Below are 23,492 nucleotides of genomic sequence, written 5' to 3'. Positions count from 1 at the left end.
TTCAATCCCCAGTACCTCAAACAAACAAAAAAAAACTTGATTCTTCAAGTTTTGCTCCTCTGATTGACAGTAGAATTCTCTTTGCTTTCTTTGAACTTATATGTCTGAAAATCTGGTTCTCATCATAGGGCTTACAAAACAATAAACTTTGAAGACAGAAAAAAAATGCCTGTTTTTATTGTTGTTTCCTGCTTTCCTTCTTAGTAGGATGCTTAGCCATAATAGGTATGCTCTACATATAATCAGCTTACTTTTCACATGCCTTCCAATTTGTGTCCATCTTGACTTCAGGAACTATACTGTTTTCTCTATGAAAAAATAAATTCTTTTCTATTAGAAAAGAACTGTACTATTAGTACAGTTGGTCCTCAGGATCAGGAGACCTAGATTCAGGTCCACCTTAGCTCCTAAAATACTGTGTGATCTTAAGAAAAGGAGAATACTTCTGGATCAGTTTCTTCATCTCTAAAATGAGGAAGTCAAATAGATGGTCTCTTAAGTCCCTTCCAGCTTTAAAAATTCAATGAATCTTTTACTTTCATTCTTGAGAAATGTTAAAAAGGCCTGAAGGTGGGGAATGTTGGATGAAGAAAGAATTGGAAGGGTGCCAGCTGAGTGCACAAAACATGTCTCTAGTTTCAAGCAAGGATTTTCCCTTTCAAACCTACAAGAGATTAGATTTCTGGGTTTCTCAAATCCTATATCATTTATATCCTCTAAAGGGCACTGAGTTAAATCTAGGGGAATCCAGAGGGACCTAGCTATTCTTGTAGGAATTCTGAGAGCCACTCAGAGAGCATAGTCTCTCTCTTTCAGTAGCTTTGAATCCCATACTGACATGACTAACCCTGTATTTGTAGTGGCCTCTTTTCTCTGCCATGTAGATCTTCAGGAGAATTCTCACTTTGCTTGCTGAGTGTGGCAATGGACAGTAGTGAATGCTGTTTGTGGTTACATGGAGTGGCCAAGTGTAGTGGTTTTGAATGACTGTGTGTGTGTGTCTTGATGTTGTCCTGTGAAGTTCTGTATACTTCTCTGTGCAGCTTTGTGTGGCTACTAACACACTCCCGGCCTTGCAGGCTCACAGTGCACAGGGCTGTTCAGCACCACAGTGCTGGGTGGCTCCTCCAGTGCCCCGAATCTTCAGGACTACGCGCGCAGCCATGGCAAAAAGCTACCACCTGCCAGTCTGAAGCATCGAGATGGTATGTGGGTGGGTTATGGGGGGCAAATCTTTTTTTTTTTCACTTGTCTCCCCGCAAGGACACAGCTCCAGAACTATTCATGCTTAAGATGGCACTGAAAATGGCATTATAACAAGTTTTCTTCATCAGTAATAAATGGAAGAAGAAACCAGGACCCCTTCCACCCCTCCATTTGCATTCCCTCTCACCATACAAATACTACTTATTTATGCTTATCCCTTCATAATCTCCTACATACAGGCTTGCTGCATCAATTTGTACTCTTTCCTGGATTCTGGCCTATAGGGGTGAGGACCAAGAGAATAATCCATGGTCAGGAAGAACACAGTGGATTCTTGATTAAATTCCAGGAAAGCAGGGTTAGGAAAATAGCTCAGTTAAGGTAGAAAAGATGTATGGAAAGAGATTGGGGAAAGGGAGGAATGTGTCTGCAGAGATTTTCTTTTTTCCAGATGACCAGAAAGAGGACATGATGGTGAAATTAGTGTTGTTTGTGGGACTGTATTGTTGTAGAGGTGACACAGATTACTGAGAGATTACACCAGAGGACAAGATTAATATATGGTAGCTAGGAATCTTAAGGGGTGGGAATGGGATCAGGCCTTATAACTAATTAAAGAATAGACTGTACTGTGGGCAAATTCCAAAGCAGAGGGTGGGGACAGGGGTGGGTATAATCCCCATGATGTCTTTTCTCCCCAGAGCTCTTGTTTGTCCCGGCCGTAAAACGATTTTCTGTGTCGTTTGCAAAGCATCCGACTAACGGTACGTTTGCTTCTGACTCAACATCATTCCTCCTCACCATGTCACCTCCAGACACTTAACCTCTGAGTTCTGACACTGACTTTGCCTCTCCTTCCACTGTGTTGACACCCTCCTGTTTCTGAATGAGCTACTCACTAAGTGTTCCTAATGGGACATTTCCCTAGTGACAACTTTAGCCTTGGCTGCAGCCTGGTTGACCTATCCCTGTGGCAACTCAGATTCTTACTTCCATAATCACCATCATCACCATTATGTCTTTTTTGTCAGCATCACCATCAAGACATTGATTAGATCTCTCCTTTTCCTATCACATGACTGCCAGGCTGAATACAGCCGATAATGAATGGTTCCCCTTCCTAGAAAGAATAGCATTGCCTAGATTGGGCCCATTTCTTTTACCCCACCCATTTCTCACTTTATGTAATTTTAATCTTCCTAGGTTTTTTCTCCAACTCTTTTGATGGGGTGGATTACTAGTTTGTTTCTCTTTTAGAGTAATGTTGCAGTTGCCAGGTCCCAAGCCTACCTATAAAGTCATTTGTCTCAAAGATATAGTTTCCCATCTCCATATTCCTATCTTCCTGCCATTGTGTGTACTTTGTGTGACTCTCGTGCTCCTGACATCTGCTTTATGTTACTACTAACCTAGTGCCTGGGCCTAGAAAACAAGAGCCCAGATTGTTTTGGGATAAAAGAGGGAAAATAATCCCAGTGATAAGTTGCCACGCTAATACGGAGCCACCAGGTAGGGCAATGTGGCCCTGGTTTGGGTGCCAGTGAGTTTAACAAAACTTCTCAAATGCAGACCTGAGGGACATGTTAAAAAATACATTCATATATATGTATTTATATATACATGCGCATATATATGTGTATATATATATATATATATATATATATATATATATATATATATAGTAAAGAGGGAATATAAAAGGAGTTGGAGGTGGGGAAGTAGCAGATAAAGGAGAAAAAACTATACCATGAGGATTTTTTCCTTGGTGGTTTTGTATGTATGTGTGTTTGCGTGTGTGCACATGCTCTAGGGATTGAACCCAGGGCCTCACGTGTGCTAAGAATACACTCTACCACTAAGCTAGACCCCTAGCCCCTGTATCTTGAATTTTTAAAGGTAGTTTCCATGTGGTCCTAGCCTACCTATGGCAAAACTGCCTAAGAGAAGCTGGAGGAGTTGAGATGTCTGCAGGGGATCCCAGGGAAGCTTAGGAAAGAATAATATCTCAAGATTTTTGAAGAACTGGGTCTGCTCACACTAAGGTGGGTGAGTTTGGAGATCTGTATAAATGAAAACCTGAAAGGTTAAGGTCTGTTTGCATGTTTTTCTGGATTCTGGCTAGTAGTGTATAACAGGAGAACTCAAGGTTTATTCCCTGTTGAGTTTTTATCTTTTATATCCTTAGTTTTCTCTGTATTAGTCTTATCCTCAAGGTAAATCTAGTTTTGTTAGATATGGTTTTCTTCTTTCCAAGAGCTAAGACTCTCTGAGGAAGATAAAATTAGTCTGGTTTCCTGGCTAGGAAACCTCCCCATGCTGATATCCTACTGCTTAGCCAGTGGCAGGTTTTGGATTTTAGCCTAGTCAGGTCATACATCTCTACTAAACACTGGTGAAATCTCTCCTTAGGTCAACAAACCTGTATTTGCTTAATTTATCCCCATCCCCAGACCCCCCACTTGTATCTGTGGCAGAAATCCCCATTCAGAGTGATATGGCTGTGCCTACTCATTTAGCTTCAAGCTTTTCTGGCCTTCATGTGCCATAGGCATCTCCAGAATAGAACAACATACACCAACCCCCAACTCTGTCACTCGGATTTAAGGTCCACAATATAGTACTAGGTGCTGGGGCCCCTGAAATGAGAGATAAATCACATATCTCTAGATCCTTAGGTTTTATTAAAAAAGATCCAAGTTCATAAAACAGATCCTCAAACTATATCTCCAGTTCCCTGAAGCCTTGGTTGGCAGACTCATCAGCTGAAGAAAACAAGAATTAATTTTACCATAAGGAGGAGAGGAAGAAAGACCTGGACAATTCAGGTATAGTGCAGGAGAACAAATTCAAGGTCTCCTCCAACACTTTGCATACTTTAGGGGTTTTCTGGCCTCCTTTGTTTTTCTTGTGCTTGAACTTGGAGGCTAATGTGCCTTAGAAACTAGAATCTGGGGTCTGTTGGCAACAGAAGAAATTTTTGTCTCTTGCTGAAGATTCTGTAGATTTAATTTGGCCCTTAGAACAATATGAGAGCTCTGCCCCATGGCCAAGATCTTGCTTGACCCAGCAAGCACAGAGTGGATGCTGTGTCTACAATTGCTTGTGGTAGATTATACACAGCAGTATGCCAGCCTACTCTCATTATCATCATCTCCTTGCATGATGTCTAGCTTTGAAACAGCAGCTTGAAAAACTGGACCTGGCTTTCAAAAGGAGACAAGATAATGCTTTCTTCATACTTGGACAGAAGCATAGCCCTTGGTCTCTTCCTGCCTCTGTTCCTGATAAGCTTCTGTGGCATCCCTGACTACATCCAGCATACAAATGTGCCTGTTACTAAACTGTATGCTGAACTCACCAAAGTAAATTAATAAAGTAGGAGAGAAACTGTGGCTTACCCTCATCCAGAGTATCAGAATATGCCTAATGGATTTGTTAAGCCCATTATCTTCTAGGGACCCACGCGACTGTGTGACCGTTGGTAAAGTTGGTTCTCATCAGACTAGTCTGGGTAGAGCTGAATTATTTCCTGACATCCAAACTAAAAGTCTCTAAAAACCATATTTTCATGGGATCACCCTATGGAACTAGCTCTGGTCTGGGAGTTCTGAGCAGTCATCCTCACCTGCCTTGATCCTACCTTTTCTATACCAACATCCTGAACTCAGGTTCTTACTCATCCTCACATCAGGTCTTATAACCCCATGCCTTTTCCCCAAGAGCTTTCCCTGTTATTCTTCTTATACTTACCCCACCACATATCTTTCATTGCTTTTTAGCCTTTTTCAGCCAAATCCCATGCATCCACAAAGTTTGACAACCAGCTTAAATAATGAGGAGTTCAGAATCAAAGCTTTTCCATTCATCAGCTGAAAAAAGTTCAGTTAGACTCATCAGCATAGGAAGAAAACATAAAATGATCTCTTTTGGCTTCTGTAATGGCTACATTGTCCTCAAGAACTGAGATTTATGCATTCATTTAAAAAATATTTATTTGAGTAAGGTAAAGGATGATTAGTCAACATTGAGAGTTTCAAAAACAGATTCAATTTTTTACATGCACTGTTTTAAAGGAGTCCTACATCTGGTTTCCTACTAGTCTTTTGTGCCAGCTTCATAGTGCCAGCCCTGACTACATCTATCTTGGAATCTGGTCCAGAGAGCCTGGCCTGAGCCTTCAGGAGAATTTTTAGCTTTAGGTGTATCTTGATACTTAATAGAATTCTTGACCCCCCTTCTCTGAGTGACTTTGAATCATTCCATCTCTATCCCAACCTCATTAATCCATTTGTCTGAGAAGTGGGCCCTAATTAGAGTTTTCCCAAGAATGACCAGGGATACTAAAGCCCTACTCAAAGCTACCAGTGACAGAATTTCCAGCTTACTCTGTCCAGAATGATGTGACTACTCTCTGGAAGTACTGACTGAATTATGCTCAAGAAGGAAAGGGAGGACCTTGTATGATAAGGTCTCATTTGTCCTTTCTTTTATTCTCACTGTGTGATGTCAACATTCTTCTTTGCTGCAAGAGATGCCCAATGGCTCCGACCATCTCTGCTTCTCTCTTAGCTTACCTTGGATCGAGTGGCCCTCACCTCCCAGTAATCCTTGTGCCAGTCAGTGCCCCCCTCATTGTCTCTCCCTCTTCTCTTTCTTTATCTTTGTGCTTCCTACCATGGTTCCCCCACCCCCTCCAGAACTGCTAGATGACCAGCACCCTGTGGTCCGGTTGCTGCGCAGTTTTTCCTCTGACTGCCCAGGGGGCCGGCCAGTCTCCTTGGATGCCACGCTGGCGCATCACCTGCACCAGTGCTCCTACCACCTGCGCCTCTTCCGGAACTGGCTGCGCTCAGGCCAGGATGACCCCGAGTGCCTCTACGGTACCCCCTGCCACAGGCTGGCTGCTGCCACTACCCTGGCTGGGACTGATTGCTTTGCTTATTGCACTTCTGGCAGGAGAGCCCATCTAGTCCTTTCTCCTGTTTTCCCCAAAGTTATGTGACTTGCATTTAGTTGCTTGGATGGGACTGGAGCCAGTCTGCCTGGTAGCTGTAGCATTGGCTGCTCATCCCCTTCCTATTCTCCTTTGTCACTGCCCGCTAATGTTTCCCATTCCCTAATCTGTTCGGTAGAGGTGTAATCTCTTGCCCTAGAATCTTTTCTTATCTTTATAACCCTCTACTACAACCAGTTTCAAAACCAGAGGTTTTTCTAACCACCCCGAGGAGCTAGAGACTCCTCTGTGCACCCCTGCCACTAGGTTATGGGGAAACAAAGGCACAGAGGCCTCAATTAAATTCTTGAGGCAAACAAAGGCCAAAGGTTAGAAAATGATCAGATATGATCATTTTGAATTGTAGGTTTTAGTTGTTGGTGAACAGGAGGCCAAGTCTGCATAGATATTGCTGCCCTGCCTACCCTTTGTCCTTTTAAGGAGATGTAGAAAAGGCATTGGAAAGACTGGGTACTGAAAAAGTGGCTGGAATGCATGTTTCTTGATCCTTCAATGGGAACATTGTTTCTATCAGTAGTCCCTGGAAGTAGGGTTACACATTTAGGTTTACCTTTGATCCTACCCAGACTAGTAGACCTATATTAGAATTGTTGGGTTTAAAGCATAGTTATAGTGTAGACTCCTTTTTCTAGGAGTTTTCCTCATTTATTGATGGAATATACAGATCCAAACAAATCTAGGATCTTCTAATAGAGCAGATGGGAAAAGCTTCGATGTGATGGAAATGACCAAGAAAGAACTTCCATCCCCCACCCGTTCATGCATGTGGTTTTCCTTGGCTGAGCTTCATGTGTATTGCATGCCCTCCAGTTTGCATCCAAGTATTCTAGCCTTTCTACCCATATCCTAAATTTGCATGAACCCTGCCTCCCTCAGATTTCATGCCCTCCTCCTTAATCTGGTTTTCTTGTTCATGATACCTGAAATCTGCTGTTTCTTCCCAGCTCCATGATCTCCCTGCCTCATGTTAGATCTACAGTTTCACTCCTTACCTGTGGATCCTTGTTTTATTTCCCTAGAAATTGCAAGAGCAATGTTAGTGCTTACCCTACTGGGCTTCTATTGATTTTTCCAGGGGACATTGCAGGCTATCCATAGATAGGATCAGAGGTGACTTGATTCACCTGGAAGCTTTAATAGATAGAATTTTTAGGAAATCTGGAGGTGAGAAAAATAGACTTTCCCTAGGGGCTCTAAAGAGTTCCCTCTCCTGGGAATCTTGGATACCCCACATTCTAAAAGCCACGGACTCTCCTGATGGCTCTCAGGGACTGTCCATGCTTCCTTGGCCAATTTAATTGGGTTCTACCTGATAAGAATAACATTGACTTTCCTCATCTTTTTTCCAACAGGATTTGAAGGGTGCTCCATGGTACCTACCATTTACCCACTGGAAACACTGCATAATGCCCTTTCTTTGCGTCAAGTGAGTGAATTCTTAAGTAGAGTCTGCCAACGCCACACAGATGCCCAGGCACAGGCATCTGCAGGTATGGAGAGTACTCTTACTTTGTACCCCTGTCTCTACTTCCATTCCCATGATTCCTAGAAGACCTGAAAGTAATAAATTAAAAACAGGTACTCCATAAAAACACAAAAGTAGACTTGAAAATATGTATAATCATATAGGCCAACTAAACATCACAGAAATATTACTCCTTCCTAAGTTAATTTCTATGTTTAATGATTCCAATTAAAAACACAAATCAAGGGCTGGGGTTGTGGCTAGACGGTAGAGCACTCACCTAGCATGTGCGAGGCCCTGGGTTCGATCCTCAGCACCACATAAAAATAAATAAATAAAGATATTGTGTCCAACTAAAAAATAAATATTAAAAAAAATCACAAATCAAGGACTGGGGTTGTGGCTCAGTGATAGAGTTCTTGCCTAGCACGTGCATGGCACTGGATTCGATTCCTCAGCACCACATAAAAAAATGAAGATATTATGTCCATTTACAACTAAAACTATTTAAAAAAAAAAAACCACAAATCAATTCTTAAATTCTCTTTGGAAAACAAATAAATGAGGGCTAGGGTTGTGGCTCAGAGGTAGAGCGCTTGCCTAGCATGCATGAGGCACTGGGTTCAATTCTCAGCACCACATAAAAATAAAATAAATGGGCTGAGATTGTGGCTCAGAGGTAGAGTGCTCACTAGCATGCGTGAGGCACTGGGTTCGATCCTCAGCACCACATAAATATAAAATAAAGACATTGTATTCACCTATAACTAAAAAATAAATATTAAAAAAATTAAAATAAAATAAAGATATAGTATCAACCTATAACTAAAATAAATAAATATTTTTTAAAAAGACAAATAAGCAGCAAGGTATGGTGGCGCACACACCTATAATTCCAGCAACTCAGGAGGCAGAGGCAGGAGGATCATAAGTTTGAGGCTAACCTCAGCAATTTAATGAGTCACTAGGCAACTTAGTGAGATCCTGTTTCAAAATAAAATGAAAAATAAAAAGGAATTGGGATGTAGCTCAGTGGCAAAGGGCCCCTTGAATTCAATCCCCAGTATACACACACACAAACACACACACACACACACACACAAAGGCAAGGATAGCAAAGAAAACCTTGAAGAATAATAAAAGGATACTAGCTTTACCACATTTAAAAAATATTCTCTGATCCCAATGGCTTGGGAAGCTGAGACAGGAGGTTCATGAGTTCAAAGCCAACCTCAGCAATGGCAAGGCACTAAGCAATTCAGTGAGGCCCTGTCTCTAAATAAAATACAAAAATGGGCTAGGGATGTGGCTCAGTGGTTGAGTGCCTCTGAGTTCAATCCCTGGTACCTCTAAAAAAAGTCTATAAAATGTATATAATAAAAACAGTGTGATTGATACAAAAATAAACAGTGAAGCCAAGGAAACAAAATAGAAAATCTAGAAATAGATAATATTAGCATTCAAAATACTTGGTAAAAGAGAGTCTTTTTTAAATAAGTAGACTAGGGCTAACTAGCCATTTGACCAAAATTAAAATCAACTTTATACTCTGGAAAATAACAAAAGTTTGCAGGAAGTAGTAAAATGCTGATTCAAGAGAGAGGTAACCTGGGCTGTGGATGTAGCTTGGTGGTAGAGCACTTACCTCATGTGTGTTGAGGTCTTGGGTTCAGTTTCCAGCACAAGAAAACAAAAATTACTACATTGGTAAATGTAAAAGCCAGCATTAATAACAATTATAAAATGCATACCAAACAATAGCACCCAAAACATATAAAGAAAACATTGATCAAACTGAAGGGAGAATTCTAAAATAATAGTTGGAGATTTCAATACCCCATTTTTAATAATTGGCAGAACATCTACACAGGAAATAAGTAAGAAAAAGGATTTGAACAACCCTATAAAACTAGACATAATAGATAAACAGAATATTCCACCCAACAAGAGCAATAGATTCTTTTCAAGTTCACATGGAATATTGTCTATGATAGATCATATGTTAGGCCACAAAACAAGTCTCAATATTTAAAAGATTGAAATCATATAAAATATGTTCTTCATCTACATTGGAACAATGCTAGAAATCAATAACAAAAGAAAAACTGGGAAATTCACAAAACCTATGGAAATTGAACAAAATGTTCTTTTTGGGTGTGTGTGGTATTGGGAATTGAATGCAGATTTATTCTACCACTAAACTATATCCCCAACCTTTTAAAAATTTTTTTAAATATTTATTTTTTAGCTTTAGGTGGACACAATATCTTTATTTTATTTTTATGTGGTGCTGAGGATCGAACCCAGTGCCTCATGCATGCCAGGCGAGCGCGCTACTACTTGAGCCATATCCCCAGCCCCCTTTTTTAAATTTTTATTTTGAGACAAAGTCTTGCTAAGTTGCCAAGACTAGCCTCAAACTTGGAATCTTCCTACCTCAACCTCCTAAATTTCTAGAATTACAGGTGTGCACCACTGTGCCTGGATGATAAACAACATATTCTTAAACAAACAACGAATCAAAAAAAATCACAAGGGGAATTAGAATATGCTTTGAGATGAATGAAAATGAAAATAAATACCAGAATTTATGAGATGCAGCAAAATCAGTGCTCAAAAAGAAAATTATAGTTGTATACACCTACACTAAAAACGAAGGGAGATATTTAGTCAGTCACCTAATATGTACCTTATAGAACTAGCAAAATAGTAAACTAAACATAAAGCTAGCAAAGGGAAAGAAGTAATAAAAGTTAGAATTCGGGTAAAGGAAATAAAGACCAGAAAAACAATAGGAAGAATCAACAAAAACCAAAAGTTAGTTCTTTGAAAAGATCAACAAAATTGGTAAACCTTTAGGTAGACCAAGAAAAAGAGAAAGAATATTGAAATATCTAAAATCAGGAGCTAAAAGAACTTTATTGGGGCAGGGGGAGGTACCAGGGATTGAACTCAGGGGCACTTGACCACTGAACCACATCCCCAGCCCTATTTTGTATTTTATTAAGAGACAGGGTCTCACTGAGTTGCTTAGAACCTTACTTTTTGCTGAGGCTAGCTTTGAACTTGCAATCCTCCTGCCTCTCAGCCTCCTGGGCCACTGAAATTACAGGCATGCCCCACAAGGCCTGGCAGATTAGAACATTTTTAAGCTGACAAGGAAAAAAATAAAATCAGGAGTCAAAGTGGGGACATTCCTGTTGCCCTTGCAGAAATTAAAAGGATGATTAGAGGGTTCTGTGAACAATTTTGTGCCCCTAAATTAGGTTATCTAGATAAAATGGACAAAATCCTAAGAAGAAATAGAAAATCTGAGCATTTTTATAACAAGGGAAAAGACTGAACGAGTATCAAAAACCTTCCAACAAGCAAAAAATCCAGAACCAGATTATTTTACTGATAAATTCTCCCAAATATTTAAAGAAGAATTAACCCCACTCCTTCTCATGCTCTTCAAAAAAAAAAAAAAAATAGAAAAGAAGGAAACATTTTCTAACTCATTCTGTAAGGTTATCATTAACCTGATATCACAAGCCATAGATACCATGGAAAAAGAAAACAACAGACGAATGCCCCTTATGAATATAGAGGGCTAAATCCTGAACAAAATGTAACAAAGTGAATGCAACACTACATTAAAAGAACTATATGCCATGGGGAAGTGAGATTTATCTCAGGAGAAGGTGATTAGCCATAAGAAAACCAGACAATGAACATTAATGGAATGAGGTGGGGGACACTGTCATCTCAGTTGACACATAAAATATTTGACAAAATTCAATACCTTTTCATGACAAAAATTCTCAGCAAACTAGGAACAGTTTGAACTTCCTCAACATGTAAAGTGCATTCATGAACATCCATAACACAAATCATGCTCAGTGTTGAAAGATTGAAAACTTTCCCCCTAAGATCAGGAATAAGAAAAAAGAGTCCTACTTTTACCATTGCTATTCAATATTGTACTGGATGTTCTGGGCAACTGAAGATGGTAGGGAGCGGACATCTAGATTGGAAAAGAAGAAATAAAATTTTCTATATCCACAGTTGTCCTATATATAGAAAGTCATAAAGAAACCTTCAAAAAAGATCCCTAGATCTAATAAATAAATTCTGCAGAGGTTCAGGGTTTAAGACTGGCTCACAAAAGTCAGTTGTGTCTCTATACACCAGCAATGAACAATCCAGAATGGAAATTAAGAAAACAATTGTGGCCGGGCATGGTGGTACACACCTATAATTCCAGTGACTTGGAGGTTGAGGCAGGTTTGAGATCAGCCTCATCAATTTAGCAAGGTCTAAGCAAACAAGATTCTATCTCAAAATAAAAAATAAAACATGCTGGGGTTATAGTTTAGTGGTAAAGCTCCTCTGAATTCAATCTCCACTGCTCAAAAAAAGGAAAAACATTGTGTTTATAATAGCTTCCAAAGATTAAGATACCTGGGGGAAAACTTAACAAGGTAGTTGAAAGATATGTGCACTGAAAACTACAAAACCTAAATAAATAAATGGATAAAGATCCCATGTTCATGATGAAGACATTATTTATTATGTTATTAAGAAGGCAGTACTTGGGGCTGGGGTTGTGGCTCATTGGTAGAGCACTCACGTAGCAAGGCCCTGGGTTCGATCCTCAGTACCACATAAAAATAAATAGATAAAGTAAAGGGATTGTGTCCAACCACCATTAAAAAATAAATATTAAAAAAAAAGGCAGTACTCATCTGGGCATGCTGGCACTTTACTGTAATTACTGTTCTTCAGGAGACTGAAGAGGCTCACAAGTTTGAGGCTAGGCTTAAATATTAAAAAAAAAAAGAAGAAGAAGAAGAGTTAGGGATGTAGCACAGTGTTAAAGAGACCCTAGGTTTAACTGCAAGACACAACAAAAAAGTCACATATTGTATGAGTTCATTTATTTGGAATATTCAGAATAAGAAAATCCATAGAGGCAGAAAGCAGATTGATGGAATCCAAAATTGGGGGTAAGATGGATACAGAATTTTTCTTTGGGGATAATGAAAATGTTTTAGAACTAAATAGAGGTGATTGAACAACACTGAATATATTAAATGCTACATAATTATACACTTTAATGCCATGCGCAGTGGGGCACACCTGTAATCCCAGCAGCTCTGGAGGCTGAGTGAGGCAGGAAGATCACGAGTTCAAAGCCAGCCTCAGCAACAGTGAGGTGCTAAACAACTCAGCAAGATCCTGTCTCTAAATAAAATACAAAATAGAACTGGGGATGTGGCTCAGCGGTTCAGTGCCCTTGAGTTCAATCCCCTGTACCCCCTGCAAAAAAAAAAAAATACACTTTAATATGGTTAACTTTATGTGTTATGTGAATTACCTCAATTAAAAAAATACTGAAAGATCGTGGAATGAGATGGACATCATTACTCTAAGTACATGTATGACTGCACATATGGTGAGACTGTACATTGTGTACAACCAGAGAAATGAAAAATTGTGCTGCAATTGTGTACAATGAATCAAAATGCATTCTGTTGTCATATATACCTAATTAGAATAAGTAAATTAATTAATTTTTAAAAATACTGGAACTGCTAGACTGGTGGTATATGCCCGTAATCCCAGCAACTCAGGTGGCTGAGGCAGGAGGATCACAAGTTTAATGCTAACCTTGGCAGAGCCTACGTGACTTAGCAACACCATGTCTCAAAATTTTAAAAATAATAAAATAAAATTTTTTTAAAAGAGCTAGAGATGTAGTTCAGTGGTGAAGCCTCCCCGAGTTCATTATGATACCTAAATAAATAAATAAATAAGCAGGGTGGTGATAGTAAATTTCCTTAAATCTGAAGGAAAGCCTAATTCATGACTCAAAGTCATATTTAGGAAGAAATAGGAAAATACTGATAAATTAAGTAATATAAACATTTTAAGGGCTGGGGTTGTAGCTCAGTGGTAGAGCACTTGCCTAGCATGTTTGAGGCACTAGGTTCGATCCTCAGCACCACATTAAAAATAAATAAATAAAATATAGGTATTGGGCTGGGGTTGTGGCTCAGTGGTAGAGTGCTTGCTAGCATGTGTAAGGCCCTGGGTTCGATCCTCAGCACCACATAAAAATAAATAAATAAGGGCTGGGGTTGTGAGGCACTGGGTTCAATTCTCAGCACTGCATATAAATAAATAAAGATCCATCAACAACTAATAAAAATATCTAAATAATAAAATAAAGGTATTTTGTCCAAATACAACTAAAAAAATAAATGTTTTATATATACATAGTGTCCTTCTACAACTAAAAAAAATATTTTTTAATTTTTTAAATTGCTAGCAACATCATAAGCAAAGAAAAAATATTTGCAATTCTATATATTATATCATCCTGTCTTTCATTCCTATAACAAAGTACCTAAGGTAATTAACTTATAAAAGAAAAGGTTTATGTAGTTCATAGTTCTGAAGGTTCTAGTTTGAAATTAGGCAGACCCATTGCTTTGGGCCTCTGGGGAGAAGGTACCAAGTGGCAATGGCAGGAAACATGTGGCAGGGCCAACCACTTGCCTCATGAACCAGGAAGCAAACAAACAAAACAGGGGAAAACAAAAGAGACCAGGAACCTATAATCCCATTCAAGGATATATTGCTCAGTGATCTAAGGAACTCCCACTAGGCCCCATCTCCTAAAGATTCACAGTGTCTCTCAGTAGAACCACCCTAGGGACCAAGACTAACCCATGGACCTCTGGGAAACATTTATCTGTATTCAAATTACCATATTCAAATCCTATATAGTATTGGATTAATCATCTCAAATATAAAGAACTCTTATATTTTAAGAAACAAAGACAAAAATGTGATTTTCTTTTCTTTTTTCCTTTTTTTCCTTCTGTGGTCTGGGGATCAAACCTAGGGCCTTGCATATGCTAGGCAAGTGCTCTCCCACTGAGGTATATTAATAGCCCTCAAAAATGTGATTTTAAAAAATGGACAGTATAAACAGAAAGAAATGCAGATGACCCTTGTGCATGCAAAATTATGCTCAACCTTGGTCATAAGCAATGTGCAAATTAAACTACATGGAGATATTATTTCTCACCCATCAAATTGGGAAAAATGCCATATATACTCACTTAGAAAATCTTGTGAAACAAGAAATTCCACACATTGTTGGTGGAAGTATAAAATGATAGTGTATTATCTGTTTTGTTGTTGTTGTTGTTGTTTTTTACATTGGGGATTGATACCCAGGGTTATTTTACCCACTGAGCTATATCCCCATCCTTTTTTATTTTATTTTTAATTTTGAGATGGGACCTTGCTTAGTTGCTGAGGCTGCCCTCAACATGTAATCTTCCTGCCTCAGCCTCTTGAGAATGATATAATCTTCTTTTTTTAAGATTTTTTTTAATTGCAGATGGACACAATAGCTTTTTTTTATTATTATTATTTTAATGTGGTGTTGAGGATCGAACCCAGTGCCTCACACATGCTAGGCAAATGCTCTACCACTGAGTCATAATCCTAGCTTGATATAATCTTTATATAGGTAAAAATTGTAAAAATATAGTTGATCTAATAATCTACTTTTAGAAATTAACTGAAATCTATTCTGAAACTAGTCTTGTACAAGGTTGAAATATTACTTATATGAAGTTATTCATTATGGCATTATTTATAGTGTTGAATGTTGGAAACAACCCCAAAGTTCTTCAGTACAAGGGTGGTTGAAAAAATTGTTCCATCCACTCCATTGAATACTACTTACCTGTTCAAACTAATGAGGAAAATCTATATTATCTGATATGAATTAATGGCCAAGATATATTTTAAGTGAAAAATAAAGGTACAGAATAGTGTTAATAGTATGCTACTGATTTTGTATGTAAAAAGAAGAATAAAGAAAAATGTATTTATAAAAAATGCTGTAAGTATAAAAAAAAAAACAACTAATAAAAGTGGTTACCTTTAGATGTGACAACAGGGAATGAGGCTAAAAGGCGTGAAGGAATTAAAACTATTCTACATGTGCCTTTATATAGCTTTGATTTATGAACCTAAAAATGTTTCCACAATATATAATCTAAGTCAGTGTGGCCCAGTGGCAGAGCGCTTGCCTTGCACATGTGAGGCCCTGGGTTCAATCCTCAGCACCACATAAAAATAAACAAAATAAAGATATTGTGTCCACGTATAACTGAAAACACATTTTAAAAAAACTAAATCAACAAGGAATAGATCAACAAGCAAATTCTAAATAGAAAACAAGAAGGGAATTATCTAAACTGTACAGTTGTGGCTCAGCACTCTACCGCTGAGCCACAACCCCAGCCCTCTTAATGTGTTCTTAACAAAAGTATTTAACCTAAATCATCTAAGATAAAATAGTAAGATAATCACATAGGTAAAAACATTTTTCAAACAATTCTAGAATACTTTGTAAATCCTTTGGTGGAACAAAAAAAACTATAAAATAATTTTAATCCTCATTCAATAGATAGTATCCTTATTAATTTCTAGCAGTGATCTTGATACTGCATACTTAGAATTATGTAAATAAGGAATAAGGAATTATGTTCCTATTATTAAGAGCCAAGATTTTCAAGTAAGTAAGATAAATTAAACACAAGTCTAAATTCAAAAGCATTTTAAAAATTCTGTGATATTTAATTTGAAAATAGCAATATGAATTCAGTTTTGTTCAGTGCTTTTTCTATACATTAGAAGCAGTAGCAATGAGCACCTAGATTTTAGACTCTACATACTCTTCTTTACTAAGAACAACTAGGATTCCATGGGAAAGTAGCTGATTTTTTAGTCTAGAGCAGTGCTTTTAATTTTTTAAAAATTCCTATGCCGGGCACACTGGCACATACCTGTAATCCTAGTGGTTTGGGAGGCTGAGGCCAGAGGATCAAAGCCAGCCTCAACAAGTTCAAAGCCAGCCTCAACATCATAGCAAGGTGCTAAGCAACTCAGTGAGACCCTATCTCTAAATAAAATATAAAAAAGGGCTGGTGTCTGCCTAATAAATAAATAAATAAATGTTAAAATTCTCTCTCTCTCTCTCTCTCTCTCTCTCTTTAAAAAAAAAGGGGGGGGGGGCTGGGATTAGCTCAGTGGTTAAGTGCCCCTGGGTTCAATCCTGGTTCAATCAAAAAAAGATTAAAAAAAAAACCCTATATCCCAGGAGCCTTTTTAGACACCCCCCACCCATCACCCTATACCACATGAAAATTTGACACCACAAATATATCATCTATCTGCTTATGTATGGTGACTATTTGATGAACCACAGACCTTTGGAATATCTTAAGGCTTTTTCATCCTCACCAAGAACCATGTTTTTGAGAAGGCATGGAGAGAGCAAGGAAAACATAAGGTAATCCTGGGGCTTGTTGTAACAGAAAGCAAGGAAGCAGTCAAGCCTGGAGGCTCCTACTTACTGGAATTGTAATAATTTGAGCATTATGAAGAGTAATTTACTAAAGTACATTGAATATATAAAAATTAATAAGCCCATACTTAATCTTACAAAAAAAGAACAAAAATAAAATAAAATAATATTCCCCTGCCAACTTTGGACAATTGCTTCACCAATTCTTTCTTTGAAAACTAAAGGCTAATAAACACTATGCTGCCTTTTCAGTGAGAATTGTAGTTTGATTTGATCAAATAGCTCTAATTGAAGAGGGAAAGAACTTTTTTTTTACAGAAAATATTGATAGAAGTAGAAAACCATCATTTGACACCTCTAATACAATAATTAAGGATTGTCAAAGTAGACTAACACCATTTAGTGAAATGTTTATAGGGAACTAGACATTACCAAAAGGATCACCCATAAGCAGAAGGAGAAAACTTTGCAACGGTGAGATCTTTTGGACATCACCCTAACCCAGTTAGAAAGTCAGCTTTGACAAGGACACATTATGTGTCTTCAGTATTATTCAATATAAAGTACACATGATCACCTGTTAATGTATTATTATATTTTTTTTGGTGGGGTGGGGGGTAACTGGGGATTGAACTCAGGTCCACTCAACCACTGAGCTACATCCCCAGCCCTATTTTGTATTTTATTTAGAGACAGGGTCTCACTGAGTTGCTTAATACCTCGCCATTGCTGAGGCTGGCTTTGAACTTGCAGTCCTCCTGTCTCAGCCTCCTAAACCACTGGGATTACAGGCACGTGCCACCACATCCAGCCCTCTTAATGTGTTCTTTTTTTTTTTAAATATTTTTTAGTTGTAGATGGACACAGTACCTTTATTTATTTTTATGTGGTGCTAAGGATCGAACCCAGTGCCTCACACGTGCCAGGCAAGCACTCTACCGCTGAGCCACAACCCCAGCCCTCTTAATGTGTTCTTAACAAAAGTATTTGACCTAAATCACCTAAGTAGGTCTTTTATGTCTAACTTCCAGTTTATAGAAAATGCAAGGATTAATTAAATAAGTTAAATGATTTTATGAGGAAGTAATCAGGTAAGTTCAGGACGTAGGATGTGACACTCTGCAATATAACTGTCCTGTTTTTTTCAAAAAGTTATAAAGGAAAGTTGAACTATTTTAGACTAAAAGAGATTTTAGCTGGGCATGATGGTGCACACCTATAATCCAGTGACTCAGGAGGCTTAGGTAGAGGATTGCAAGTTTGAGGCCAGCCTCAGCAATTTAGTGAGACTCTCAGGAACTTAAGTAAGATCCTGTCTCAAAAAATTAAAAGGACTGGGTAATAGCTCAGTGGTAAATTCCCCTGGGTTAAATCTTCAGTACCGGGCTGGGGATGTGGCTCAAGCGGTAGCGCGCTCGCCTGTCATGCGTGCGGCCCGGGTTCGATCCTCAGCACCACATACAAACAAAGATGTTGTGTCCGCCGAGAACTAAAAAAATAAATAAATATTAAAAAAAAAAAAAAAAAAAAATCTTCAGTACCAAAAAAATAAAAACAAAAAATAAATTAAAAAGAATTTTTAAATACTTTTTTAGTTGTAGATGGACACAATATCTTTATTTTATTTATTTATTTTTATATGATGCTGAGGATTGAACCCAGTGACTCACACATGTGAGGCAAGTATTCTACCATGAGCTACAACCCCAGCCCAAATTTAAAAATTTTTAAATAGAGATTTTAAAGGAAAAAAGAAAATCAATACATAATTCATGTTTTCTATGTTCCTGCTATGAAAAGACATTTTGGAAATGTGGGAAAATTTGAATAGGGCTGGGCATTGGATGGCATTAGGGGAATTATTTTTAATTTTGTTCACATTATTACTGGTGTTGGGTTACATATGAATAATTCCTTATTTTTAAAGACTCATATTGAAATATTCAGATATAAAATGTTTCATAATATCTATCATGTATTTAAAGAACATTAACATGAAGAAATAGCAAAAGAATAAGGAAAATAAGCAAAAATGACTAAAGTGTTAAATCTAGGAGATGAGTGGGTATTAAATGAGCTAGCCTCTCAACTACTTTTAAAAAATATATTTGGAAAAGTTTATAATATAGGATTTAAAAAAATTATTCTGGTTTAAGTGAAGGGTTCCTAGGATATTTTAATTCTCAGTCCAAGGAATAGTAAGTTAAATTTTGAGAACCTCTGGCTCTTGGATTCTTCATGTGCCTTTTGTTCTTCCCTCTCTCCCCTCCACCTGTGCAGCCCTCTTTGACTCTATGCACAGCAACCAGGCCTCAGATAGCCCATTTTCCCCACCCCGTACTCTTCATTCACCTCCCCTGCAACTTCGGCAGCGCTCTGAGAAGCCCCCTTGGTGTAAGTAAACCTTTCTAACTGCCTGGACCAAAACCATGAGGGATGGAGGGATTGGTGAATAAGGGACCTGATGCATGAGAGGAAAGACGAAGGTTGAAAGACCAGGAATGATCATTCAGGATGCAGTTGCATCTGCTCTTTCCAAGATGGAGGGAGGATCTGTTTGTGCTCTTTCTTCACCTCTGTCCTCCAGGATCCCTCTATCTAGTTGGATAGGCTCCTCAAAGACAGTGACCCAGAGGCCCTTTGGGGAAAAAAGGATAGAGACTCTGTTCTACTCAGATATGCTTTTAGTGTCTCTACAGCTTTCTTCAGTAAAGAGAACTAGGAGGCAACCTAGATACATAGAAAATTTGGAGCTACTCATTTCTATATGTCCCTTCTCTCAAGTTGTCTGTTCTCAATTCAAGTCAAGGTGCTGCTTTTTCCTTGCTTGTCTTTATTATCTCTAGCCTGTCACTAATTACTCTTGGTAACAACACGAACAACAGAGCCACAAGGAGTTACTAGGGTGATAGGAGGGAGGAGGAGATACCAGTGGTCATCAGAAGCACTAGTGAAAAGGAAATTCTTTCCTTATCATCCTGCCTCTGGGGAAAAACTGGAACCAAACATGCCTTACATTATTTCACTTGGATAGGCCTGAAGCAGATTTATATTTCAGCAATGGGGTTTAATAGACGTAAAAATTTGCCTTTCCTCTGATACTCTGTATGAGGAAAAAACTTTGCTGACAACAATAATTCTTTATGATCTTTTGATTGCCCTACATGCACCTTGCCATTGCCCCTTTTACCTCTCTCCTGGTGAGTGTATGGGAAATCTTATCCTTCTCCCTTTTTGATTTGCCTAAAATAAATCAGACTATTGGCTGGCTATAAAGTCTACTTCTATACTTGGGGAAAACTCAGCTTACATCTTTTCTTCTCCTTTCTTTTTTTCTTCCTGCTATCAGACTTTCATTGCTAAACTTCTCCTTTGTGCTCTGTCTGTACCATAAATAGGTTGCATATCTTGCTGGCCCCAAATCATGTTCCTCCTTTTTTCTACTTGAAGCATTCCTTCTCTATTCCTTTACAGAAAAGGAATAGCTAGCATATTTTAAATTCAATGCCTGATTGAGCCTTTGCAGACTCAGGTTTTCCAACTTTCCCAGCTTCTCTTTGATTATGCTATATCCCGGTCTCCTTTTTTCCAGAATCTATCATGGCATTTGAATATATAAAATACCCTCAATAAGTACAGTATTTACAAAAAGAAAATAGGTTAGTAGTCTCCTATTAGCGGTGAAAGAAGAAGTAGAGATTGGGGTTGGAATTATCCCATAGTGTGATTGAAGATCTTCATTATACTATTGTCAGGATCTAGAAAATTAGTTTTTATGCTTTCTGTATATATGATATGTGCAGACCTGTAAAATTGCATATTCCAAGGCTTAGAGCATCTTAACCTTGGTTCCAGGGATGGGTTTCAGAGTAGAGACTGTGAACTCCAGGAATCATATGTAAAGACGAATGTGAACATTTGCATACGTCCATTTTCCTGAAATATAATTCATTACCTTCCTTAGAGCCTCAAGGGGGCCAGTGACCCTCAGAAAGGCTAATTAAAAACTTCTTCCATTTGAAGATTCTGCAGCAGTCTTTCATCTTTGGGTAAACCATTTCTTTCCTATGGTTCTGATTTACAATTTTTTTCTACATTCTTTTTTGCTTACGTATCTCTTGGAATATAAACAATGATGTGCTGTGCTTCAGAAATATATTGAATACTTTAAAGAATGATTCTTAACAAAAGATATACATCAGATTCAACTGGGAGTGTTTCAACAAAATGATATTATCCTCATCCTCCCTGCTTCCCTCACCCATGCCTTTATACAAAACTAAATTAGAATCTCTGGAGATAGAAACTGGAAATTTGTTTTTAAAATTTTTTTCACAATTTTGATATGTAAAACTAATTATGAACCATTAGGCTAACATGTACATATGCATCTAAAGTGAGAATGAGGAGCCATAGGAATTTAGAGTTAAGATGAGAGTATATTTGTGAAAGAACCAGATGAAATAGCCCTCATTATTTTCTCCTGAAGTCTTAGAGGAACCTTAGTGCTATTCATATAGTAACCATTAGACCAGGGTGACAATTCCTGAACTGGGCAAATTTAGTATCTATTGAATTTGGAATTCAGTTCCTCTTTCCCCAGATCGCAAGCAGCACAGGCCATCCATTCTAGCATTTGAACTATGCATAAGATAGAGCTTACTCTTCTAGCTTGTCTCACTTGTTCTCCTGACTTTGCTTTGTAGACAGCAGTGGCCCTTCCAGCACTGTGTCCAGTGCTGGTCCCTCCTCCCCTACTGCAGTGGATGGCAACTCCCATTTTGGCTTCAGTGATCAAACCTCTCTAAATGCACATGTGATGGAAGAAAGTCAAGGCCTTGGGCTGTTCCAGGAGATGCATGGAAATGAAATACTACAAGAGTTCCCCATTGAAGGGCAACAAGAGCTTTCTGAACTACACCAGTCCCCACAGGAGCCACCTGTGGGAACCAGCCAGCCAAGAGGCCAGGAAGTTGTTGAGAAGGTCAGCCAGCCATGCCAGGTGATCCCTGATATCAGCCAGCCATGCCAGAAGAACCAAGATACTCTTACCCACACATGCCCACCATGCCAGAAGGCCAGCAAACTATGCCAGAAAGACTCTAAGGAAGTTTGCCAGCTTTGCCACAAGAACCATGATGATGTGAGCCAGCCGTGTTGGGGGATTTCTGTGGAGGTTGGCGGCCTGGTCCAGGAAACCCTTGAGGAAGTTGGCAGGCCAATCCAAGAGATCCCTGAAGAGATCAGCCAGCCATGCCAGGAGTTCTCTGTAGAGGTTGCCAAGTTGGCCCAGGAGGCTTTTGCAATCAATCTTTTGTCTCAAGACATCCCTGAGGTTGATAAGCCATGTCAGGATCTCCCGGGGGAGACTGATTTGCAGGCCCAGGAGATCCCTGAGGAGGTTAGTCAGCAATCTTGGGTGGTCCCTGAGGTGATTGATCAGCTGCCTAGAGAGGATGCTCCCCAAATGCAGTGTCTGTCTAGTGATCTAAAGCCAGTCTCTAGCCCATGACCAGCATTCATTCCTTCCACCAGCAACATGTAATTGATCATTTTCTCATTATTGGTGTCACATTATACCAGCTATTTGAGTCAGAAACTTTTTGTGTTGGCTAACTCACTGATCAGAGTGAGGCCTTGGCTCACAACAAAGGTGCCTGAGGATGCAGTCCTCTTGGCATGAAGCATGCCTGTGCCAGGGCTGAGCTTGGGGAGGAGCTAGTTTCATGTTCAAAGCAGCCACTGGCTTCTCACTTAGCCATTAGACTTGAATATGATTTCCTTGGGATAGGCTGGTCTATCGTTACCTAACCTACTCTGATTATCCCAGGAAATCTCAGATTGTTAACTGCTGAAGACACCACTGTGGACAGGAAATGCAAAATGGGGGACTCCAGGGTCTTTTCTTTTCTGGGGAAATATTCAAAACTTTTTCAAGGTACCTTAGACCAGATGTGCATTCAGGGGTTCACAACTTCTTAAGGTACCTTAGATTAGATGTGCATTCAGGGGGACTCTAGTCTTTTAATCTCAGGTGGGCCCTGGATGGCCATCTGAAATGTCTGGAAAATAGAGTTCCTTTCCCAAACATTGTCATGGCCACTATTCTTCAGACTGGGCTTATAGGTATTTCCATATCATCTCCAAGTGATCCCTGTACCACAGTTCTCCTCCTCTGGGCAATTATTTTAGGAAAAAATAGGTATTAGACTGCTGTGCAACTTCAGAGTAACTACTTAAAATGCTCTGGAGGAGTTTTGGCCAATCTGTGAAGCTGGGCCTCCTTTTGTTGTGGGGCTATTTGGCTTAGGAGATGCTGTAGTAGAGAATCAGGTTCTATTTTAAGCAATTAACAGAGATCAATATTGTACAGACATGAGCAAAGATTTTATATATATATATATATATATATATATATATATATATATATA

General features: G+C 38.8%; 1 protein-coding gene and 1 non-coding gene across 22 annotated transcripts in view; both read left to right on the top strand.

Moving 5' to 3' along the window:
- Positions 1 to 23,468, top strand: part of Ppip5k1 (diphosphoinositol pentakisphosphate kinase 1) — a 44,379-nt gene extending 20,911 nt beyond the window's left edge. For 5 of the 21 annotated variants that reach the window (XM_046460670.2, XM_058584750.1, XM_058584745.1 and 2 more), the window contains 5 exons: positions 1,080 to 1,205; positions 1,908 to 1,970; positions 7,573 to 7,710; positions 19,342 to 19,455; positions 21,768 to 23,467. In XM_046460670.2, coding sequence (XP_046316626.1) covers positions 1,080 to 1,205; positions 1,908 to 1,970; positions 7,573 to 7,710; positions 19,342 to 19,455; positions 21,768 to 22,573 — 1,247 coding nt within the window. In that variant the 3' untranslated portion in view covers positions 22,574 to 23,467. Of the gene's footprint in view, positions 1 to 1,079; positions 1,206 to 1,907; positions 1,971 to 3,102; positions 3,913 to 3,936; positions 4,033 to 5,903; positions 6,087 to 7,572; positions 7,711 to 19,341; positions 19,456 to 21,767 lie in introns of those variants that run through there. The other 16 variants (XM_058584753.1, XM_058584747.1, XM_058584752.1 and 13 more) reach the window with 13 other exon arrangements.
- On the top strand, positions 2,677 to 2,786 carry LOC124104828 (small nucleolar RNA U6-53/MBII-28). Its single transcript, XR_006855520.1, has one exon. It is a non-coding gene; the product is annotated as a small nucleolar RNA U6-53/MBII-28 (small nucleolar RNA).
- Positions 23,469 to 23,492: the final 24 nt, after the last annotated feature.

Source organism: Marmota monax, unplaced genomic scaffold, assembly GCF_021218885.2.
Source record: "Marmota monax isolate L192 unplaced genomic scaffold, Marmota_monax_Labrador192_F-V1.1 WCK01_AAM20220418_F8-fsc00001, whole genome shotgun sequence".
Lineage (NCBI taxonomy): Eukaryota > Metazoa > Chordata > Mammalia > Rodentia > Sciuridae > Marmota > Marmota monax.
Note: the sequence above shows the minus strand (reverse complement) of the source record. Positions and strands in the feature narration are given on the sequence as shown.